This window comes from Bos mutus, chromosome 13 (assembly GCF_027580195.1).
Source record: "Bos mutus isolate GX-2022 chromosome 13, NWIPB_WYAK_1.1, whole genome shotgun sequence".
Classification (NCBI taxonomy): Eukaryota; Metazoa; Chordata; class Mammalia; order Artiodactyla; family Bovidae; genus Bos; species Bos mutus.
In genome coordinates, this window is record NC_091629.1 from 18,884,368 (window position 1) to 18,909,180 (window position 24,813).

Genomic DNA, 24,813 nt, shown 5'->3' on the forward strand with positions numbered 1-24,813 from the left:
CCACACACCCAGGCTACTCTCTTAAAAATATACATACGCACACACACTATTTTCTAAACACCCTGCCCGGCTTCACTTTCGAAATAGTCTGCTCCGACTTGGGTTCAGTAGGACCAAGACCTGTACCCCTTCTCTTTCAGAGTCACAGTCCCGTGGACTGGGTCCCCAAGCACTGTGCAGAGATCAGAACCCGCCAAGCCCCTCCAAACCCAAGCCCTGCACTCAGGACCAGCCGGAGGCCCTGCAGGCCCTCCCCAAGCAGGGCTCCTAGTCACTCCTCCCCAGCACTCAGCGGGACTGAGTCACCCTGAAAGCCTGACCCAGCACTCCTCTGCCCCTCCCCCGAGCCAGGCCTGATACCCCGATCTCCAAGCACAGGCCCTGGGGGTGGGGCTGGGGGGCGGGAGTAGCAGAGGAGAATAAGCAGCTGCAACACCCCCACCCAACCACCTAAAATGCCAAAAATAATAGCAGCTCTCTCTCTCTCTCTCACACACACACAACAACAACAACAACCCCACACAACAGAAAGGCAAATATAAATCCAAAATAAAGGGAAGAAAAAAAAAAAAAAAAGCCAACTACTGCCCCCAAAAGGCTTTTTAAACAATCTCAAAAAAAAAAAAAAACAAAACAAAAGTTTATTAAAAGTGTTCTTAATGCTCGAAACGGAAAAGATTCCCAAATATACAGATGCCTCTTTTCTCATAGAAATAGATTATTTTTTATGATACAAAAAAAAGGCCAAAAAAAAAAAAAACCAACAAAAACAAAAAACAACATCAACAGCAACAACCCCGTAGGAACATCTTTAAGCGATTACTCAGGGCCCGGCTGACAGTTACACGTGGGTTGCGTCAGTCCCGTGTACACACGCGTTCAGCCATGTTTAAACCGATTGCATCAACTTCGAAACCGGCCCGCCCGCCGGCGCCCGGAGAGGGGGGTGGGCAGGAGGAGAGGCAAGAGTTTATCATTCATCTGTACACATAGACATCTCTTCTTTAAATAACACCGCGGGCGGGCGCCCCGTCTGCACGTGCGGCTGGTGTGGACAAAAATATAGATAGATATATATAATAAAATATTAAAATTACCGACGCGCTCCCCGCGCTGCCCAGTGCCCCAGTGCCAAAGTTCTGCCGGCGCCGCCAGGGGCGCGGGCGGGCGCGCGGGCGCTCCCCGGAGTCTCGGCGGCCGCGGCGCGCCCGGCAGCGCGGGGACCGGCCGGCCGGCCGCGGGGGACGCGCGCGGGGGCCGCGCTAGCAGTGGCCGGAGGAGGCGAGCAGAGGCTCGGGCAGCTGCTTGAACAAGTTCCGCAGGGTGCTGAGCTCGCGCGACAGTTGCTCCACCTTCTTCTGGAGCCGCTCGTTCTCGGCCGTGAGCTCCAGGACCTTGTGCTGCGTCTCCAGGTTGCGCATCTTGGCCTTGTCGCGGCTCTTGCGCACCGCGATGTTGTTGCGCTCCCGCCGGATCTTGTACTCGTCGCTGTGCTTGTCCACCGTCTTCTTGGCCTTGCTCTTGACCTGCGAGGGCGCCGGCGCCGCCCCCGCGTAACAGGCGGCGGCGGCCGGGGTCGCCTTGGCGTCGGCGGGGCTTGGCGTGCCGGGCGGGCTGGACGACGAGGACGTGGACAGGCTCCCGCTGCTGCCGCTCGGCACCGCCTGGTAGCCGAGGTAGGCGCGCAGCGCGTACGGGAAGCCGGCCGCCATGCCCGCGGCGCCGCCGCCCGGAGCTCCGGCCTCCTCCTTCCGCTTGCAGTCCGCGGGCTCGAAGCCCGGCTCCGCCTTGAGCTCGGCCGGCGGCGGCGGCGGCGGCGGCGGCGGGTGCAGGGGCGCGAAGCAGCCCGGGTGCAGCGCTCCCTTGGCGGCCCCCAGGCGGCCCAGGCTCACGTAGCCGTACTCGGCCGCCTTCTTGCAGTTCTTGCCCCCGTAGTCGTCGGAGAAGAGGTCGGAGAGGAAGTCGTGGTGCTGCCCGGAGGAGGCGGGCGCGGGGGCGGGCGCGGGCGGAGCCGCCTCGAAGGTGTCCGAGGCCGTGGTGGGTGCCGGGGCCTGCGGCGCGCCCAGCGGCTCCAGGTAGGGGCTGAAGTCGATGGCGCGCTCGTGCTCTCCGATGCTACCCAGCTCGCCGGCGGGGGGGCGCGGCCCGGGTCTGGCCGCCGGGGGCGCCGCGGGGGCCGCCTTGCCGCCGTACGCAGCAGCCAAGCAGTCCGCCTCGTAGTAGAAGTTGGCCACTTCCATGGATTTAAAGGCGGGCGGCGGCGGCGGCAGGGGGAGACATGCTGGGTCCCAGGCCACCAGGCGTTGCATGAACGCGGGTGCCCGGGGAGGGGGCCTGGGGCTGCCCGCGCCGGCCGGCCCGCAGGTGGCGCGGCCTCCCGGCTCCGAACAGTCGCTGCTGTGTCGCCGCCGCCGCTGCTGCCGCCGCCGCCGCTGCTCCGGGGTGGCCGCTATCAGTGCAGGGGGCTGCCGGCCGGACCCTCGGGTGGGTCCCCTTCCCGGTCTCGTGCGCGGCTCTGACTCGCTAAAGTTTCTCCCGAGCCCGTTTATTTATAAAGGCGGGCCATAGCAACGGCTGCGTCACGCCCGGCGGCGGCCCCTCCCTCCCCGGGCACGCAGAGGACACGCCGCGGCCGCCCGGGTCCCCCGGACGGGCGCCGGCGGGCCGGGCTGGAGACCCGAAGCGCGCCCCCGGGGGTCCCCCGGCCTGCGGGGCCGGGGGGAGAGGCCTCGGCCCCCCCTCCCAGCCCACTCCCACCCGGCGGCCCCGAGATGGCGAGCGCGGAGAGGCGCGAGCCCGCCCCCGGACCGCCCCCTCTGGGCCGGCCGCCGGACGAGAAGGGAGGGGGAGCCCCGGGAGGGGGCCGGGCGGCCGTCTGCTCCCACCCCGAACGCGGCCGCCGCCCGCCCCCTGCTGGAGGAGGCGCTGGCCTTCGGGAGCCGCGGCCGCCGGGCCTGGCTCTCCAGGGAAGGGACGCGCCCCCCTCCCCCCAGCCAGGGATGCTGGAGACCCCAACACCTCCCAGCTCGGACTCCCGGAGGGGTGAGCCGCCTCCACAGCCCTTCCCCGAGTGCGGCATCGCCCCTAAACTGGCACCCCTCCCCAGATCTGGACAGGAGGGTCTGTCAGGCCTGCGGTGACTCCCCTTCTGAAACAGGAAGACCTGGGGTTGGGGGCTTGGGGAGATGCAAGCGAGGGGGCAAGCGCCCCTCCCCCGGCCCCGCCCCCCGCACCTGCCCGCCCCCTCGAACCACACCTGGGTCTTCTCCAGCCCCACCCTGCGCTGACCTGCGGCCTTCTCCCCGGAGGGTAGAACAGGGGTGGGGTGCCCCCCGACCACACGCTGTGTGACCTTGGGCTAGTCACTTGGCTTCTCCAAGTGTCAGTCTGCGACGGTGTCCTTCCTGTTTTCTTTATTAGTTGTATTAACTGTCTCCAACGCAGACTCCCAAACGCTCACCACTCTGGGACGCACATCAGAAAGAAAGGCCTCCTCCCAGGGTACAAAGAGGCCCAGAGGCCCACAGCACACCCAAGATCACACAGGTTCATGTTCCCCACTGTTCTCAAAAGAAAAGCCCTTATCCGGGCACCCTCAGAGCTGTTTGTCACCCCCCTCCCAAAGCACCTGTATCTGAGGCTCGTGGGTGGGGGTCCAGGCAGGACCGGGGTGGGGCGGGGGAGGAGTGGCATGCAGAAGAGAGGAAGGAGTTCTTCTCTTTCAGCAGGCCCCTGCTGTGCGGTGAGAGGGGTCTGGACCCAGAGCTTGCTTTTTCACCCTGCCAGGAGGATGCCCTCGCGGCCCCTGGTTCACGGAGAGGGAGACGAGATGGCCCACCAGGATGGGAACGCAGGCCCCAGGCCCTCCCTGCTGAGTGGGTGCCAGCCGCCCCGGCCCTCTCATGCACCATTCCAAGGCCATTTCAGCAGCCCCTTGGACCTACCCCTCTGCCACTCCCAGCCCCCAGAGCCCCAGGCAGGAGCTCCCAGCCTGCCTGGTGCTGACCCCCGACCCACTGACCCCAGCCCTGGCCCTGACGGGCAGGCGGGCATTGCTCAACTTTCAGCGTTATCTGCTGAGCTGGGGTGACCTCCGCCCCGGAGAGCTGGAGAAATGACATCTCTGAGTGCCCTTGGGGGGTGGGGGGCAGGGAGGGACAGGGTGAGACACTGGCCCAGCCTGCTGGCTTTCTGGGCCTTCCCAGCAGCCTCTGGGCCAGGGAGGGACCTAAGGCCCTGGGGCCACCCAACCAGGCCTCCCGAGCTGCAAAATGGGACACTCAGAGCTGAGCTGAAGGGCCACTGCCCCCAGAGGCCCTCCCAGCCCCACCTGCCGGCGAACTTCCTTCCTAGCCCTTATCTGCAGCCACCATGATCCTCGTCTTGTCTGCCTCGGTCCCCCTGCAGACTACCCGCTCCATGAGCGCTGGCCCTCAAATACGGGAAATCGCGGGTCAGGCACGCTCAAAATTTACCAGGAACAGAATGCATTTGCATTTGCTGTTACCTCTGGACCAAGAACATGGATTCCCCAGCTCTGCCCAAGACAGCTAGCTCTGCAGGGCTCAGCCCGCAGGCGGCCTCCTCTGAAAGCCCTCCCTGACTTCCGGGAGGGATTGCTGTGTGTTTTGCTCACTGCTGTTCCCCCAGTGCCTGGAACAGTGCCTGGCACAGGAAGGGCTCAATAAATGAAGGTAGAGGAGGAGATGGTGAGGTTCCCCCCACACCCCGTTAACTGGACTGTGTGATCTCTCTGAGACTCAGCACCCGCCCCCACCTCTCGGGGTTCTGGGGAGATGCGGTGAGACACGGGGAGTCTGCAGCTAATTGAAGGATTTGTGTGTGATCTCAGGTCAGTCTTTCACCCTCCCTGAACCATATTTTAAGCCCTTTGCATATACTAACTCATTTAATCCTCCTGATCATTGTTAAGAAGCAGGTCCTATTATCATCCCCGCTTTACAGATGAGGAAACTGAGGCTGTGCAAAGCTCAGGGTTTCTGTTCAAGGTCACATCCCAGGAGGTGGAAAGGATTAACGTCTTCCTGGCCCAGCCTTCCCCTTTGGGTTTGTAATAAATCATAACAGGTGTGATGTGAGCCCCATTTTCCGAGTGAAAAAACTGAGGCTCAGAGAAGGGCGGTTGGGGGTTACACAGTGAGTCAAGGGGCCACCCAGGCCCTGGGGACCAGCCCCCAAGGACAGATTCAGTCCCATCGGGGTCTCGCCCTCACCTACCAAACACTGAGCCCCTGGCTTCCCACCCTGCTGCCCCCGACACTGGGATCAGCGGCGATTCCCACCCCAGCGCCTCTGCAGGTGTCCTGCAGGGAGGCTGCCTGCCGGGTGACGTAAGCCCTTGTTTTCACAAGGCTGGTTGCTCAACAGGCCCTGCCTGCTGCCCCGCCACTAGCGCTCAGCCTTTCCCCGAGGAGGGGGGTGATGTGACCGAACCACTATGGCCCAGAGCGCCGGAGCACGGCCCAGCGGCCCTGCAGGCGGTGAGGGCCCAGAAAGCGGGACCCACCTGTCACCTCCCACAGCGACCTCTCCCAGGTACCGGTGGCGTAGGTATCCCTAGGAACCCGGGGCGCGGAAGGGTCTCAAGGCAGCAGCCAGCGCCCAGATCCAACCCAGAGATGCGTTCAGCTTGACCCCCGCCCCGGTGATTCGCTTCAGATTTTTTTCTCTGTCTCGTTTTTTAATGACTGTGTTGCCAACATTTAACAAAATCAAGACATGTCACATCAAAATTCAAAATTCTAGCTTCACTTTTAAAACCGGAAGCTGTGGGCTGGGCCCGCATGGCTGCAAATGGTGGGCAGGAGCCAGGGGGGCGACTGGGGAAGAACAGCCCCTTTCCTGCCCCGGTCGGTGTCCTCCTCTGCCCCGAAACTGCTTTCAGAATTCCTTCTCCCGGTCTCTGCCGCTTTTCTTTAGCCCCATTTCCAGGAAGAGGAAACCAAAGGTGTCCATTGTTGCTTCTTTGACAAACAGTGGTCAAGGTGTTCTCAGCGGAGCTTAGAAGTCAGCCAGCAGGTCGAAAAATAAGGCTGACGGGGGAAGCATCAGAGAGGGTCGGGAGAGACGGTCTCTGGAGGCTCTGGAGCTGAGACGCCGTGGGACTGGCCTGTTCCTGCCCTTACCCTGCAGGCCGTGGCACTCTGGGGTCCCCTCTAGACCTCAGCCCCTCATCTGGTCAATGGGGGTACCGCCATTCCCTCTCTCGTGGGCATTCTGGGCCCACGGCACCCCCTCACACCGGCCCACCTCAGCACAAGAGAGTGAAGGACCTCCCCTGAGCCCCACAAAGCACCTGACCGTGCATGTCCCAGAAGCCTCCCAAAGCAGGCAGGCCTGCAGGCCCAGGACTGGTTAGGACTGCCCCTGGAATCACAGTGAACTGGTACAAGAGCAGAAGCCAGATCGCCCCTGATTCCTGTGTCCGATGTTTTCCCCCACCACGCCTCCTCTGCCAGACCTCACTTTCCCCATCTGCCTAGATTAGATCCCGGAGAGCTTCCAGGTCCAGTGTCCTGGGATCCAGAATTTTGGAATCGGTGCGAGACCCTCGGGGCTGCTAGTGAAACTTGTCTGAGCGCTTGCTGCCACCACGTGGCCAGCTCTGGAAATGCAGTCAGTTCAGTTCAGGTTGCTCAGTCGTGTCTGACTCTTTGCAACCCCGTGAACCGAAGCACGCCAGGCCTCCCTGTCCATCACCAACTCCCGGAGTTTACCCGAACTCATGTCTATTGAGTTGGTGATGCCATCCAGCCATCTCATCCTCTGTCGTCCCCTTCTCCTCCTGCCTTCAATCTTTCGCAGCATCAGGGTCTTTTCCGATGAGTCAGTTCTGGAAATGCAAGAGTGATTTAAATGAATCTTTGATGGAGGACCTACTTGGGCTTATGGGCACTGTGGATACTTGCTCAGTGGTCAAGAACTCGCCTCCAGTGCAGGAGACACGGGTTCAGTCCCTGGGCTAGAAAGATCCCCTAGAGAAGGAAATGGCTACCCATTCCAAATATTGCCGGGAAAATCCCATGGAGCCTGGCGGGCTACAGTCCATAGGTAGCAAAGGGTCAGACGTGACTGAGCATGTAACGACTTTGGCTTTTACTTGGGGTTCAAGGGAGCGAAGGCGAGTTCTGAGCAGAGGAGGGACAGGAGCTGACTTAGGTTCTGATAGAATCCGTGGGCTGCCTATGGGGGATGGACTGTCCTGGAGGTAAGGGAGGAAGCAGGGAGCCCAGCGAGGAGGTAAATGGAGTCATGCAGCCAGATAACAGTGGACTCCACCAAGCCATGGAGGCTGCGAGAGAGAGTGAATCCACTTTAAAAGTAGAACCTTCAGGATTTGCTGAAAGATCCAGTTACAAAACAACCACACAATGAACCATTCTATAGCCACTTAAAGGGACAAGGTGAAGTGAAGTGAAGTGAAGTCTCTCAGTCGTGTCCGACTCTGCGACCCCATGGACCATAGCCTAAAAGGCTCCTCTGTCCATGGGATTTTCCAGGCAAGACTACTGGAGTGGGTTGCCATTTCCTTCTCCAAAAGGGACAAGGTATATGACACCAAAAGCCCTAGCAACCAACAGGGAAAAAGGTAGATATATTTGATGCATCAAAATTAAAAACTTCTGGGCAGTAAAGGACAAAATCAACAGAGTAGAAAGATGGTCTACAAGATAGGAGACAATATTTGCAGGTCACATTTCTGATGTTGAAGCTGAATCTCCAATACTGACCACCTGATGCGAAGAGCCAACTCATTGGAAAAGACCCTGACGCTGGGAGAGACTGAAGGCAGGAGGAGAAGGGGATGACAGAGGAAGAGATGGTTGGATGGAGATATCCATCAACCAACTCAATGGATATGAGTTTGAGCAAGCTCTAGGAGATGGTGGGGGACAGGGAAGCCTGGCGTGCTGGAGTCCATGGGGTCACAAAGAGTCAGACAGGACTTAGTGACTGAATAGCATCTGAAAAGAGGTTAATATCCAGAAAATATAAAGAACTCCTACAACTGAACAGAAAAGTTACTCAATTAAAAACAAGCAAAGGCTTAAAGTAGACATTTCTCCAAAGAGGATGTGTGAATGACCAATAAGCACATGAGAAGATGTTCAAAATTACTAATTATTGGGGAAATGCAAATCAAAACCACAATGAGAGACGACTCCACACCCTCTGCTGCTGCTGCTGCTGCTAAGTCACTTCAGTCGTGGCCGACTCTGTGCGATCCCAGAGACGGCAGCCCACCAGGCTCCCCCGTCCCTGGGATTCTCCAGGCAAGAACACTGGAGTAGGTTGCCATTTCCTTCTCCAATGCGTGAAAGTGAAAAGTGAAAGTGAAGCCACTCAGTCGTGTTGGACTCTTAGCAACCCCATGGACTGCAGCCCACCAGGCTCCTCCGCCCATGGGATTTTCCAGGCAAGAGTACTGGAGTGGGGTGCCATTGCCTTCTCTGCCACACCCATTGACTACTGTAAAAAAAAAAAAAAAGAAACAAGTGTTGACGATGATATGGAGAAATTGGAACCCTTTTGTGTTGCTGGTGGGAATGTCAAATGGTACAACCCCTGTTAGGAACATTAACGTACTTCCTCAAAAAATTAAAAAGGGAATTACCATATGATCAAGCAATTCCATTTTCTAGGCATATACCCAAAAGAACTGAAAGCAGGGTTTTGAAAATATATTTAACACCCATATTCACAGCAGCAATTATTCACAGTAGCCAAAAGCTGGAGGCAACACAAATATCCATTGAATAAGCAAAACGTGGTCTATACACACGAGGGAATATTATTCAGCCTTTAAAAAGAAGGCAATTCCGACACAGCCTGCAACATGGGTGAACCTTGAGGACAGTATTCTAAATGGAATAGGGAGGACACAAAAGGACAAACACCGTCTGATTCTATTTACACGCAGTGCCTCGATCAGTCAGACTCAGAGACAGACAGAACGGCGGCTGCAGAGAGGGGAGTCGGGAGTGGTTTGTCAGGTACAGAGTTTCAGCTCGGGAAGATGAGGCCGTCCCAGAGAGGGATGATGGTGTTGCTTGTACAACAGTGTAAACACACTTGATGGCCCTGAACTGTAGTTGTGTGTGTGTGTGTGTGTGTGTGTGTGTGTGTGTGCGCGCTCGGTCGCCTCAGTCGTGTCCAACTCTGCGACCCTATGGACTGTAGCCCGCCAGGCTCCTCTGTCCATGGGCATCTCCAGGCAAGAATATTGGAGTGAGTAGTCATTTCCTCCTCCAGGGGATCTTCCTGACCAGGGACTGAGCCCGTGTCTCACGTCTTCTGAGTTGGCAGGCGGATTCTTTGCCACCTGGAAGCCCGAACTGTAGTTAAGATGGTTCCTTTTTTTGAACTTTTTTTTAACTGCTGGTTAATTTTAACTATTTACTTGGTAACAATTTTTGGTTTCTAGAAGAGTTGTAAAGTCAGTACAGCATTCCCATAAAGTCTTTGTACAGCCTCCTCTAATCCTAGCATCTTACATTGACATGACACATTATCAGAACTATGGGATTATAAGATGGTCAACTTCGTAGAGCTACCATATGATCCAGCAGTCCCGCTCCTGGACATGAATCCAGAAAAGACGAAAACCTAATTCGAAAAGATTCAGGCACCCCACTGGTCACAGCAGCAGTACTCACAAAGCCAAGACAGGGGAGCAGCCTGAACACCTATCGACAGATGAATGGATAGAGAGGAGGTCGGAGATATATATTTATGTGTGTGTATGTAATGACTCTGCCAGCAAAAAAAGAATGAAGTAATGCTATTTGTGGCGATGTGGCTGGACCTAGAGAACATTATACCTAGTGAAGTAAGTCAGGCAGAGAGACAAATACCGCACAGTGTCACTTACACGCAGAATCTGGAAAACAATACAAAGAAACCTACACACAAAGCAAAGACACACTCACAGACATAGAAAACACACTTATGGTTACAAAGGGGACAGGGACGAGGGATAAACCAGGAGTATGGCATTAACAGATACGAACTACTGTGCGTAAAATAGATGGGCAACAAGGATCCACTGTACACCCCGGGGAACTCTAATCGGTCTGTTTTAACGCCCGGTAACTGAGACTATGTATGTATATATACCTGAATCACTTTGCTGTCCACATGAAATTAACACAATATTGCAAATCAACTCTACTTCTGTTTTTTTTTTTTTTTAATGATGGCAAACTTTATGCTATGTGAATTTTGTAATACCACACTTTTTTTAAAGGACAAGGTAGCTTTTTACGTCAGCATGGAGAGACACCCAGTGGGATTGTTGAGTGAAAGAAGGGCCTGGCAGAGCAGCTTCCTGGTAGAGTCTTGCTTGTTGTGAAAACCTTCACCATTAGCTAAAAAAAAAAATTCTGAATTCCACATGCATTGATGAAGCAGCTTCAAGAAAACAAACAGGTTTACACGCTTTTAGTGGCTTTGCAAAGTGGCTCAACGTCTAGTACTTTGGCCATAGCTATCAAAATGGAAGGCTTCATCGGGCCCAGACATGTTGGGCATTTATCCTACAAAGACACTCAGACCTGCACAAAGACGAACGGACGCTGCAATCGAAAGTCTTGCGCTCTGGTGTCAGTATTTCCAGGAAAGACTCTGCAGCTGCTAAAAATAACGGGGCAGTGCTATGGGGGGAATCCAGACCAGCACTGCCCCGCAGGACTCCCTGGGCTGGGGGGAATAGCCCACATCTCTGCTCTGCCGCGTGGGAGCGAGCTGCCGGCTGCAGGAGGCCGCTGAGCCCCTGAGGGGTGGCTGGTGTGACTGGGAACTCAGTGTTTTTGTTTCATCCAATTTCGCTCCCATGGCTAGTGACTACTCTATGAACCACACGCGTCTAGGACCATCCCTAAGGTCTGCGGCTAAGAGAAAAAGGCCAGGGACTTCCCTGGTGGTTCAGTGGCTAAGAATCTGCCTGCCGGTGGAGGAGAAATGGGTTCGTTCCCTGGTCCAGGGAGATTCCACATGCCAGTGGAGGGCGGTGGGGGCAACTAAAGCTGGACACCTCAATACCTGAAGCCGTTGCGGCCTGGAACCCACGCTCCTCGACAAGAGAAGCCACCGCAATGAGAAGTCTGAGCATCAGAGCTAGAGAAAGGCAGCACGGTGGTAAGAAATCGATTTTTTTAAAAAGAACGTCAATAAACAAATGAATGACTTTCAAATAGAGAGAGAACGAGAAGGGCCGGGCCAGGTTGTGTGGTGTACGAACCCCCACCTGGAGGCGGACAGACACAGAAATGCACTCTCGCGTGTCTGTGTGAGGGTGTGGTCTCCTGCTGGGAGGGCTGGAAGAAACTCGGGGTGCTCGGGATGCCGTGAAATAACTCACCCCACAACTTAGCAGCTTGCCACCACCCGCATCTGGTTCACTGACGACCCTGTGGGTCAGGACTTCGGACAAGGCGCGGGTGGGGGCAGCTTGTCTCTGCTGCAGGGCTCATCCCCGCGTGTGGGACCGCGGCTGGCTTGGCCTGAACGGCGGCGGGCTACAGGAGCCTGTCTGCGGCGAGCCCTTGGTCCCCACTCTCCATTACGTAGTTCCCCCTCCACACGTGGCCTCTTCCACTGGCCTGTGGACGTGTCCATGATCGTCACGGGGCTTTCTCGCTGGCCCCTGCGCGGGTCCAGCTCTCTGCTGGAATGCTCTCCCGTGGCCCCCCAGGTGGCTCCTCCCCGTGGGCTCCCTGCCACAGTGGCTGTGCTCCCAAGCGCAGAGGTGAGAGCTGCTGGGTCTTCTCAGGCGGAAGCCCCATGCTGTCCTGCTGGACAGGCCAGGTGCAAGGCCAGGGGGCTGCACAAGGGCGTGCCTTCCAGGAAGCTGGTTGTGGGGAGCCCCAGGGGACGTCCGCTACGGTGGGCTGGGGTCCTGAGGTGGGAGGAGGGGGGGAAACCACATCCTCTTGTAACTTGAAAATGGGCACCAGGGATGGGCATTGTTTCGTTGTTTAGTTGCTCAGTCGTGTCCGACTCTTTGTGACCCCATGGACTATGACCCACCAGGCTCCTCTGTCCATGGGATTTCCCAGGCAAGAATATTGGAGTGGGTTGCCATTTCCTTTTCCAGGGGATCTTCCACACCCAGGGATTGAACCCGTGTCTCTTGCATTGCAGGGGGGTTCTTTCCCGATGAGCCACCAGGGAAGCCCTGGGTCCCTGCTGCCTTGTTGCTATTTGAGTCTAGAAAGCCACACCGGGCATGGTCCCGCCACCACGCCTGTGGTTCCCTCTGCTTCTAACACACTTCTCTCTGCCTCCAGCTGAGAAATGCCCTGAGAAACTTCCCCTGAATGCCCAAGTTCTCTCTGCTTCTTCTGTGCTCCCTACACCTTATGACTCCAGGATCTTCTTCTGACCCTACTGGAGTTAGTTTTGTGTAACCTCCCTCTCCTTCAGTTCAGTTCTGCCGCTCAGCTGTGACCTCATGGACTGCAGCACACCAGGCCTCCCTGTCCATCACCAACTCCTGGAGCCCACCCAAACTCATGTCCATTGAGTCGGTGACACCATCCAACCATCTCATCCTCTGTCATCCCCTTCTCCTCCTGCCTTCAATCTTTCCCAGCTTCAAGGTTTTTTCCAGTGAGTCAGTTCTTCATATCAGGTGGCCAAAGTACTGGAGCTTCAGCTTCAGCATCAGTCCCTCTCCTTTGACCCCTCAAAGTTAGCCCAATGTAGGTCATCTCTGTATATACACACTCACACAGGACTCATGCCAGTGCTGAATAGGTGCTCAGTGACTCAGAGGCACAACCCTGGAAAAGACACACTGATTTGACCCCCAATCTCTCCACCGAGCTGGGCGCAGGGCTGGCATCGCTGGTTGCACTTATCTAGAATGACCACCAGGTGGCGACAGAGCCTAGCCTCCAACTTGCCCTCCAGAGCCCAGACAGGAAGGCAGGTGTAGGTGGCGAACTTGAAGTCAGACATTCCAGGACAGGAGGCTCCAAGCCCAGCTTTGAAAAGAAACTTCCCATCCTTATTGCCTACCCCCCTCCTCCTCAACTTCAAATCTTGCTTCCCCCTCAAGCAAACTGACTTTAATCATAGGTGTACCAACCTAGGTGCAACCACCTGATCAAACCAGTCCATCCTAAAGGAAATCAATCCTGAATGTTCATTGGAGGGACTGATGCTGAAGCTGAAGTTCCAATACTTTGGCCACTGGATGTGAAGAGCGGACTCATTAGAAAAGACCCCGATGCTGGGAAAGATTGAAGGCAGGAGGAGAAGGGGACGACAGAGGATGAGATGGTTGGATGGCCTCACCAACTCGATGGATATGAGTCTGAGCAAACTCCAGGAGTTGGTGATGGCCTGGCGTGCTGTGGTCCATGGGGTTGCAAATAGTCAAACACAACTGAGCAACTGAACAACAAACCACCTGGCTATCTCTAAAATTTTGTGCCAAGTGAAAAGCATCAACACGAAGGAATACATCCTGCCTGATTCCACTTACATGAAGCTGTCTAACAAGCAACATTAATCTATGCTGGAAAGTATCAGAGCGTGATTTCCTCTTCTGAGGAGTGGGCAGGATTTTATAGGAAAGCAGGAGGGTGCTTTTGGGGGTGATGGTAAATGTTCCGTATCAGTTTTTCCAGGCTGTCATCACAAAGCATCACAAACCAGGGCACATAACACAACATGCATTTATTCTCCAACAGTTGTGGCAGCCGGGAGTCTGAAACCACAGCCACGCCGGTGCGGTCTCTAGTGCTACTTGCCTCGGAGCCACATCACGCCTTCCCTGTCTCCCTCTTGATGGGGCCTTCTTCCCCTTGGGCATGTCTGTATCCACATCTCCTCCTTTCTCTTATAAAGATGCCAGTCAGTGGGTTTAGGGCCTACCCTCATCCAGTATGAGCCCTTCTTAATTTGGTTACATCTGCAAAACCTTGTTTCAGAAATAACCCAAAGTACACCTAACATCTGTACCTTTCATTGAATGTCAGTTTTACAGACAAGAAATATTTCATATATCCCAAAGGAAAGATCTTTGGGGTGCATATTAGATATGTTAAGATCAGAAGAGCAATGGCCCCTGAATGGCTCACAATGAAACAATCTGGCGGTCAGAAGTGCTTTACAAAGGAGAGGAACACTCTCATAATGAACATGTCAGGGGCAGCTCCCTTGGACTTGACACCTCCAATTGTGATTTCCCCTACAGGAGCCCTAGAAAAGGAAATGGCAACCCCACTCCAGTATTCTTGCTTGGAGAATTTCATGGACAGAGGAGCCTGATGGGCTACAGTCCATGGGATCGCAAGGAGTCACACACGACTGAGCGACTAACATTTATTTGTGGAACTTTAGCTTCTGGTGTCGGAGAAGGCAATGGCACCCCACTCCAGTACTCTTGCCTGGAAAATCCCATGGATGGAGGAGCCTGGTGGGCTGCAGTCCATGGGGTCGCTAAGAGTCGGACACGACTGAGCGACTTCACTTTCACTTTTCACTTTTATGCATTGGAGAAGGAAATGGCAACCCACTCCAGTGTTCTGCCTGGAGAATCCCAGGGATGGGGAGCCCGATGGGCTGCCGTCTCTGGGATAGCACAGAGTTGGACACGACTGAAGCGATTTAGCCGCCGCAGCAGCAGCAGCAGCAGCTTCTGGTGTCAATGCTGAAGTATTTAGGGGTGGGGTGTCCTGGTGTTTGCAACTTACTCTGCATTTCCTTGCCCTATCTCTTTGGTGTCTGGGAAACAGTTCCTTGGTCTGTCTTTCCTAGAAACTGATAACCTTGACGCTTTTGAAGAGGCCTGTTATTTCACAGAACGTCCCTCCTGTGGTTCGGTCCAAAGTCTCCTGGTGGTTGAGCTCAAGCTGTGCACCTTCATCAGGAGCCGCCCGAGTGGTGTGGGTCCCTTTAGGTGTTTCCCATCAGGAGGACCTGGGAGCTACTTTCGCCCTTACTGGTGATGCTAATATTGATCACTTGGCTGAGTGATGTCGGCCAGGTTTCAGCACTGCCAGAGAACTGTATTTCCTCTTTGTAATGAATAAGCATCTCATGGGGAGATACTTTAAAACTATTTCAATATCCTATTGTTCCTGCAGTGTTCACTCAGTTTTTCACAATTTCACTACCTTTAGCGTCCATTATGATGCTTGCCCCAATCAGTCTCTTGCTATGTGTATAATGACCCCAACACTTAGCAGCTTAAAATAGTAATCATTCATTTTCTCACTGGTTTTTGGAGTCAGGAATTCAGCATTGTTTGACCCGAAGGTTCTCCTTAGAATCTCTCAGAAGATTGAAGACATTGCCTGGGGGCCTCACTGGTGGTCCAGTGGTTATAAGTCTGCCTGCCAACGCAGGAGACACAGGTTCGGTCCCTGGTCTGGGAAGATCCCACACGCCCGGAGGGAGTAAGCCCGTGAGCCACAGCCACTGAAGCCTGAGCACCTGGAGCCCGCGCTCTGTCCATGTCAAAGAGTAGCCTCCACTCACCATAACTGGCCGGAGACCAGCAGCAGCGACGACCAGTACCGCCAAAGATAAATGAATAAAGAAACCTTTAAAAAAAAAAAAAAAAACCATGTTGGCTGGGACTAGAATTATTTGAAAGTTCGGCTGGGGCTGGAGCATCGATGTCCAGCAGGAAGAGCAGAATGAGAGCCATATGGAAACCCCATGGTTAATGATTGATTTTAGTGATATATTTTACCAAGCCCACTATATCTAAAATCTTATCATTTCAACATATTGCCAATACAAAAAGTTGTTAATGAGATATTTGACATCTTTTTTTTTTTTTTCAGGCTTCTTTGAAATTCAGTGTGTATTTAACACAGCACATTCCAATTTGGGCCAGTTATACTCAAGCCTTGAACAGCCCTATGTGGCACAGTGGACAGCTCAGTGCTGAGGGATCTGCTTCCAAATGCCTCTCTTACGTGGCCCTTGGTGGCCTTGGCTCCCAGCACACGGGCCGATTGCTAGGGCTGCTTGAGTGTCCTCGTGACGTGGAAGTTGTCCTCCCCCAAGCAGAAACTGTCACAGCCTGGCTGGGAAGTTCTCGTTCATCCACCGTATTCACCAGACATTACACCTTCAGGTTACCATTTATTTCAGTCTTTACAAAATTCTCTTAATGGGAAAAAAAAAAAATTCAATTCCCTGGAAGACTGTAAAAGGCACCTGGAACAGTTCTTTGCTCAAAAAAACAAAAAGTTTTGGGACAATGGAATTATGAAGTTGCCTGGAAAAGTGGCAGAAGATAGTGGAACACAATGGTGAATGAAAGAAAGAAAGTGAAGTCGCTCAGTCATGTCTAACTCTTTGAGACCATGGACTGCAGCCTACCAGGCTCCTCCGTCCATGGAATTTTCCAGGCAAGAGTACCAGAGTGGGTTGCCATTGCTTTCTCCAGGGGATCTTCCCGACCCAGGGATAGAACCTGGGTCTCCTGAATTGCGGGCAGATGCTTTACCATCTGAGCCACCAAGGAATCCCACAATGGTGGATACATTGTTCAGTATGAAAAGTGGTGAAAACGAAAAATGTGTCTTTTATTTTTACTTAAGCTCCAAAGGCACTTTTTGGCCAACCTAATATTGCCGAGTTTCCCGATAGTTTCCCTTCTGCCATATTCTACTTATTAGAATCGAGTCCAGCCCCTACCAGGAGGAGGTGACTTTGGTCCCACCCGTTGAGGAGCGGCAAAGACCTGGCTGTTGTCGCTGCTGTTGTTCAGTCACCCAGCTGTGTCCAACTCTTTGCAACCCCATGGACTTGGGATTTTGCAGGCAAGAATACAGGAAAGAGTTGCCATTTTCTTTCTCCCTGGGAGAAAGAGCTCTTCCCAAACCAGAGATCGCACCCAGGTCTCCTGCCTGCATCCCCTGCGTTGTAGGCAGATTCTTTCCCACTGAGCCAGCAGGGAAGCCCGAAGAGTTGGCAGCCATATCTTAAAATCACCTCACCCCCGTTTATTTATTTATTCACTTACGTCAATATGGACTCCTGGATTTTATTTTATTCCATTTTTATTGTCTTCCATCATTACTATTATTTGATTTGGTGCTCAAACGGGCCCTGGCTTGGCTTCTGTCGGCCCCTTCACCTGGCTCCTGTGTCTTTTTATCACATCCCCACTATTCTTGGAGCGTGACCTTATTTTCTGACACAACGATTTCTACTTTTCTTACCCCAGCCTCGATCCTTTCAGTGGCGAAAATCCGGGAGCCGTCCAACCTGAATTCTGACCAGTGTTACAGTGGCAGCTCCTCTTCGCGTCTCCTCTTGCCTGTGAGCCTGGGCTTTCCTCCCGTGCTTGCCGTTTCCTCTTCTGCAAATGGATCTTCACGTCCATTGCTCTTTTTCCACTGCTGTCTTCTCTGCCGTTGTTTCCAGAAGTGCACGTTCCAAGCACTGCAGTTTTAGACACCGTGATGTGTTCACACTCAACATCTATTAACCTCATCCATAGGGTCCTTTGGTCAGAATTCCTTCATTTAGACATAATCAAGATAAATTTTATTGGGTTTTTTTTTTTTTGCCTTTTATACATCATGCTTTTTTATTCTGGTAAAATATAGACAATATAGAACTAACCATTTTAGTCATTTTAAGGGTACATCCATCATGTCGTGCAACCACTATCATTGTCCACATCCAGAGCTTTTTCATCCCAAACAGAAACCGTCTCCCCACTGAACTCTACCCCTCCTCCCATCCTCCTCCCAACAGCCTCTGGAAACCGCTAATTTGCTTTCTGTCTCTATGAAATTGACTACTCCAGGCATCAGAGAAATGGTACAATATTTTCCTTTTTTATGACAGGCTTACTCCCCTTAGTGTCCTGTCTTCAAGGTCCATCCATATTGTAGCACGTGTCAAAATGTAATTTCTCTTTATGGCAGAATACTATTCCACTGTGTATATATAACTTCTAATTTTTCTAACTTTGCACTTCATATTGTCTTTAATCCATCTAGAACCATCTTTGTTTTCGGTATGAATGGAAGATCTGGTTTTAGGGACTTGCCTGGTGGTCAGTGGCTGAGACTCTTCGTCCCCGTGCAGGGGGCCTGGGTGCAATCCCTGGTCAGAGACCTGGATCCCGCATGCAGCAACTAAGAGTCTGCCTGCCACAATGAAGGTCGCAGATCCTGCCGCAACTGAGACCCTTTACAGCCAAATAAATATTGTTTTGTTTTAAAAAAAGATCCAGCTTTATTGGGGGCCACTTGCCCAACACCATCTTCTGAACAATTTCTCCTCTCCTCACGGGGCTGTGGGGCTACTGTCCTTGTGTCTTTATTTCTCGTATCCCCACGAGATGTACTCTTGTATCCCCACGAGCTCCCCCATCCCTTTGGCCTGTGGTCCTTGCACCAGCACCCCCACGGCCTGTTATGATGGTTACACGTCTTTTAACTGCTGATGGGGACGTCTCCTTCTTTACTCCTCGTTTTTAAGGTTGTGGCTAAGCTCTTTCCACATCACATCTCGTCAAATCCTCAAAATGCCCTGTGTCAGTGGGTTCCACCCTGATCCTCACGTGACAGGTGAGGAGACAGAGGCCTCAGGGAGGGCACGTGGCCTGATGGAGCTTACAGGGCAGAACTAGGGCAGAGAGACGCTCACCCGACTCTAGGGCCACCCTGTGGTCCCTGGAGCCCAGATGCCTCACCCGATGTGGTCTGCCAGGTTCTTATCTGTAAGAAGGGGGAGGGCACTGGAAAGGCTTCTGGGCGGGCCACTTGCCAGCCTGCTTTCATATCAGGATGGGAAACCACTGAGCATTTAAGCAGAGCCTTTCCAAAAGGGAACTGGTTACAAAGATGGTGCAGGAGCCCAGAAGCCAAGCAGGAAGTGGTTTAGAACTCACAGCTCCCCCTCCGCCCCCCACCCCAGGCCCCCTCCCTACAGGGATAATACAGTCTCCTGCGAGGATGCCCCAGGACAGGACCTGCCTGTGAGTACCTTATTGAAACATTAAATGACAGTTCACATAAGAAGCTCTTCAACGTACCTAGATTTGGAAGCACCGAGAGTGGAATCATCAACGGTCCACTGATTGGAGTTGCTGACCAGGGCGTGGTTTGCCCTGGCTTGCGCACCTGCCTTCTTGGCAGACCTCTGCAGGCGCCTGATCGGAATCACACCTTTCACTGAAGCCTCAGAAGAGTGACCTTGGCAGAACCCCAGGGTATTGGATGAAGCCTTGACTCTACTGACAACTGAGTAACTTTCTCAACCAGGCCACTGAAGGGAAGACCTATTTAGAAGAGTGATTTAGATCATTCTTTTCCAACTTTTCGGTGAAAAGATAAATTAAATGCCTAAGCTACTGCAGTTTTTGAGGGAGGTTTTCTTCAAACTTGGGTGTTTTTTTTTTTTTTCTTCTTACATTGGTTAAGATTGCTTTTGATTTTTCTATAGATTTTGACAGGGTAAATGTTCTAGACTCGCAGTATTTTCATGCATATTGTGAGAAGATTAAGGTATTTTAGAGTGTATTTTGGAGAAGATCCCTATCTTAGAATTAGGTTGCCATTTAAAAATAAACAGTTCACCAAAAAGACAACAACAAGAAAAGAATTCACAGCAGCGGAAGGTCATTGCCATCTCTAAGCTGGAGGGACCAAGGAGGAGGTGATGTGACAGTGGTCCAGGGCCTGCGGTCACTCAGCAAAGCTGGAAACACAGAGGACTGTCCTGTAGGAGCTGGAGCTGTGGGGGAGACTCAGCTTGGAGACGCAGCCCAAGGTGTGAGGACACAGTGAAAAATACCCTGGCTTCTCCCTTCCTCAAATCGCCAATCTCCCCCCAGGACCTCCTGTCGGCCAATGAGAAGTTCGAGGGAAGTGCAGCCTGCAGAAGTTAGCCCTTCTGCAACTCAGAGCAGAACCAGGGAAGGGCAGCACAGGGATCTGAGGGCAAAGAGGACCGGTCCCTCCCCAGCAGGACTTCCCTTCCCAGTCCTAGTTCCTCCCAGCAGTTCCCACCATGGCTCCAGCCCTGGCTTCTTGGATCTAGAGATACCACACCGTCCCTGTGTCTCTCTGCCCTCCAGCTGTAGCTCAGCCCTGGACGCCTCCTCCTGCCTGTTTAGTATCTCAGCTCTTCCATCATCTGTATAAGCAACTCCTTGTTTTGATATCCCATCTTCTGTTTGAAACCCCTTAGAGTGGTCTCCATTTTCCAGACTGGACCCTCGCTAATACAGCCAGGCCACATTTCACAGAATGGCCACAGTGCTACCTGCTAAGTCTGTGGATCAACTGACTAATGAACCAGATAGGAGGGCAGAAATCCACTGAGCAGAGTCCTGGAGGCAGGGCCCATCCCAGGCACCACGTGGACCAGGCTGCAGAGCAACCACAGCAATCCCACGGCAGACTCTGGTTTCTACCAAGATGCCAGGATTCACCAGTCAGGACTCGGGCACAGCTGAGAGGCTCCTCGTGGCTCTGGGCCAAGGGAATCAGCTTCTGTTAAGGGCCTCGGGGTGCCTGTCTGTATTCATATATTACCCTGTGTTCGCTTGCCAGGGCTGCCAGAACAAAGCACCACAGACCGGGCCTTTTAAACCACAGAAACGTCTTTTCCCACAGTTTTGGAGGCTGGAAGTCGAGAGCAAGGCATCCTCGGGGCCGTTTCCTCCTGAGGCCCTCTCTCGGCTCACAGATGGCCATCTTCCCTCTGTGCATCCGTGTGTCGTAATCCCCTCTTCTTACAAGGTCCTATTGGATTAGGACTCACCCTGTTGACCTTGTTTTAACTTCATAATCTCTTTAAAGACCTCATCTCCAAATAGAGTCCCATTCTGAGATGCTGGGGGCCAAGACTTCAACATATGACTCGGGGCCTCGTAGAGGAGGGGAGCAGTTGGTTTACAGTTCAGCCCATGACAACCCCAATCTCACAAGGTGGACATTTTCAGGCCCATTTTCCAGATGAGGCGGTGGAGGCCCAGACGGCGATCTGCCCAGGGCCACCCAGAGCTGGGTCAGCCCTCCACCTGTCAGGCCCCCCAGACTCTTCTCTCACTCTTTGTGATGGCCTCAGACCCTGGGGTATGCATTCCAGTCTCCCCTTTAACTCCTTTGTGTCATAAGACAGTGATCCACCATGTACTGAGCACGTATGATGGACCAGGCTCTTCCACTGGCATTTTGTATGAATTCCGTGTACACAAGACGCCCTTCCCGCTAGCCTCCACTCAGTCTTCTTCAGACACGCCCCCCCACCCTGGAGCCCCTCATTTGTAATGGTGCCACCACCCACAGATCCATCTCCTGCCTTATTTTCCCTTACAGTGTCATCTGTACCTGAAAGGATCCTGTATGTGTGGTTTTTGTGGGGCTTTTTTTTATAGTCTTCCCCCAACAAGACTGCATGAGGGCAGGATCCAGGTCCTGGCATATCTTTATTGCCTAAGTGAGATTCAGCATAGTTGCTTAATGTTGGTTCAGTAAATAATGAGTGATCAGTAAAGATGAGGGCCGTAGGATTCTCACTTTATTGAAGAGGAAACTAAGCTCAGAGAAGATACCAAGCTCACTCAGGTAGTAGATAGTGAAGCTGGAATTCGAACCAGGTCTGTATTCTCAACCTCCCCAGCCAGGCCAACCTCCTTGTCTTGGCCTTCCTTCTAAATCACCCCTTGCTCTGTGGCTTCCCAAATGACCGTCACGCTGAACCTCTTCTGGAAATTCCCAAATCTGCACTGAGCTGAGTTGCAGTATCATTTTGTGCCAGCAGGTGTCATAAGAGAAGTCATCATGGCCACAATCAGCTGTCCAGAACTCCCCAGCAGGAACCTGTCAGAGTTTATTTAATCACCTTTAAGGACAAACTTTTGCTCCATAATCAGTCTGAAGCCACATCCTTACACCTGTGTTTATGGGCTGTCAGATGAGAATTTCTCTGGGAATAGATTCCTGAAAAATGGAATTCCACAGAGGCCTGGCGTGCTGCGATTCATGGGGTCGCAAAGAGTCGGACACGACTGAGCAACTGAACTGAACTGAACTGATGAACACTTTTACGGAGAAGGCAATGGCAACCCACTCCAGTACTCTTGCCTGGAAAATCCCATGGATGGAAACCCCTGGTAGGCTGCAGTCCATGGGATCGCTAAGAGTCAGACACGACTGAGCAACTTCACTTTCACTTTTCACTTTCATGCATTGGAGAAGGAAATGGCAACCCACTCCAGTATTCTTGCTTGGAGAATCCCAGGGATGGGGGAGCCTGGTGGGCTGCTGTCTATGGGGTCGCACAGAGTTGGACACGACTGAAGCAACTTAGCAGCAGCATGAACACTTAAACTGCATAGATTCCATGCAAAGCCGGGAACCTAAGAGTCTGGTTTACAACCCAGGAATGTGGGGCCCAGAGAAGGCACATGGGTTATCCAGGGGCACACAGCAAGCTAGCACAAGGGCCAGGTTTGAAACTGGCTCAACTGGCTTCCACCTAGGCTCGAACACCATCTTTGTGCACTCTTATATGTCTGTGGGCCTAGATCTGACTCCTCCTGTCATTCAATCATCCATCTGTTCATTTAACAAATGCATTGGTGAGATACAGGCTCGAAGCTGTAAGAATGTCTCAAATAACAAATGTCTCCTAGACAAGAAAATAGTTTATTTTCCTCTCTCACATCAATCTGAACAAAAGCTGTTCAGAGCTGGATGATGGCTTTGTGGTTTTAGAGGCCCAGACTCTTTCCCGAAGTTTCCATCTCACGGTCCAAGATGGCTGCCCTAGCACTGCCATCACATCTACATTACCGCTCGTAGGTAGTAGAGAAAAGGCAATAAAAGCCAACCTCTTTAAGGGCACAAACCAGGGTGTTTTGTGCCACTTTCATTCTCATCCTATTGGCTGAAACCAGTCACATGTCCTATACTGCTACAAGGGAGTCCACGAACAGCAGTCATTAGCTAACATAGCTAGGCAGCCATCGTGTTTTATTGTAAAACTCAGGGCTCTATTTCTAATGAATATATTGTCCTTTCTCTGCCACTCGTACATTTTCTGAGCGCCTACCATGTGTGGAGAAGGTGCTGCTGCTGCTAAGTCGTTTAAGTCGTGTCCAACTCTGTGCGACCCCATAGATGGCAGCCCACCAGGCTCCCCCATTCCTGGGATTCTCCAGGCAAGAACACTGGAGTGGGGTGCCATTTCCTTCTCCAATGCACGAAAGTGAAAAGTGAAAGTGAAGTCGCTCAGTCATGTCCGACTCTTCTCGACCCCATGGACTGCAGCCTTCCAGGCTCCTGCATCCATGGGATTTTCCAGGCAAGAGTACTGGAGTGGGGTGCCATTGCCTTCTCCGGGAGAAGGTGCAGCAGACTGGAAATAACACAAACTTTGGAATCTTACTCCTCTTGTCTGAATCCCAATTTTGCCTTTCCCTGCTGTGTGGCATGACCTCTCTGAGCCTGTTCCCCCATTTAAAAAATGGAGACAGGAAAATGAGTGTGTTAATCCCATGCGGAAGTTTTGTGAGAGTCACAGTGTAGGCTTAGTGTTGAACCTGGTCTGTACTCAGCACTAAGAAAACAGCAGCTGCTGCCACGTGTATTTTCTGCTTGCAGCATATCTCAATTCAGACTACCACATTTCAAGTGCCCAGTAACCACTTGTACTGTACGAAGGGTCTAAACCAGCAAACAAAAGGATGAATGTTTTGAAAGAAAGAAAAGAATGGCAGCTGCTTTTAAAATGAGCCATACCCAGAGCCAGCCTCCCACGGCCAGAGGTGACTCAGCAGAGGCCCTGCCCTCCATTCCAGTGGGGAGACATTCCAGGGCAGCCTCCTGTCAATAAAAGCTTGGAGACATGTCCACGCATAATCCCAATATGTCAATCATGCATGAGTCAGAGAGTGATGCCCATAGTCACAAAGCAGCAGCTGGGCCCAGGATTCCTGGCATCCTTCCACGCCCAGGAAGCTTCCCTGGTAGCTCAGCTGGTAAAGAATCTGCCTGCAGTGCAGGAGACCTGGGTTCCACCCCTGGGTTGGGAAGATCCCCTGGAGAAGCGAACGGCTACCCACTGCAGTACTCTTGCCTGGAGAATTTCATGGACAGAGGGGCCTGGTGGGCTACAGTCCATGAGATCACAAAGAGTTAAACATGACTGAGCAACTTTCATTTTCCAAGCCCATCTCCCCAACCCCATTTTACAGAGAAGCAAACAGAACCAAGGGCTTTTCAGGTGGCACTAGTGGTAAAGAAACTCTCTGCCAGTGCAGGAGATGTAAGAGACACGGGTTAGATCCCTGGGTTGGGAAAATCCCCTGGAGGAGGGCATGGCAACCCACTCTAGTATCCTTGCCTGGAGAATCCCATGGAGCGAGGAGCCTGGTGGGCTATAGTCCATGGGGCCGCACAGAGTCGGACACGACTGAAGTGACTTGTCCAGCACGCAAACAGGGCCAGGCAAGAGCTGCGAGCACCACGTGACCACAGTTTATCGGTCTCCTCCTAATGGGCCGTGGGGGCTGGTTCCAATCTGAAGCCATCGCAAACAGACTTGGCTGACCCTTCCTATGCCTATAGGAGCAGCGTTTTCCAGGGTAGCTGGGGAGAGGGAATTGCTGGGGTGAATTGTAGATCTGGGGGTGCTCCGATTACAACTGAGGGAGGCGTCTCTCCCCAGTTTACCCACAAGTCACAGTTTCTCAACCTTAGCCCTACTGACATTTTGGGCCAGAGAATTCTCGGTTCTGTGCCTGGCAGGGTTTGGCAGCATTCCGAGCCTCTACTCAAGAGATGCCAGCAGCATATC

General features: G+C 52.9%; 1 protein-coding gene across 1 annotated transcript; it reads right to left on the reverse strand.

Annotated features, from left to right (window-relative positions):
- Positions 1–623: 623 nt before the first annotated feature.
- On the reverse strand, positions 624–2,690 carry CEBPB (CCAAT enhancer binding protein beta). The gene has a single exon (XM_070381049.1). It carries the CDS (start codon positions 2,307–2,309, stop codon positions 1,263–1,265), a length of 1,047 nt encoding a protein of 348 aa, XP_070237150.1. The 5' UTR covers positions 2,310–2,690; the 3' UTR covers positions 624–1,262.
- Positions 2,691–24,813: the final 22,123 nt, after the last annotated feature.

Bases quoted from the DNA above. Each gene is read 5' to 3' on its own strand.
- CEBPB (XM_070381049.1), bottom strand. From the start codon at position 2,309: ATGCAACGCCTGGTGGCCTGGGACCCAGCATGTCTCCCCCTGCCGCCG.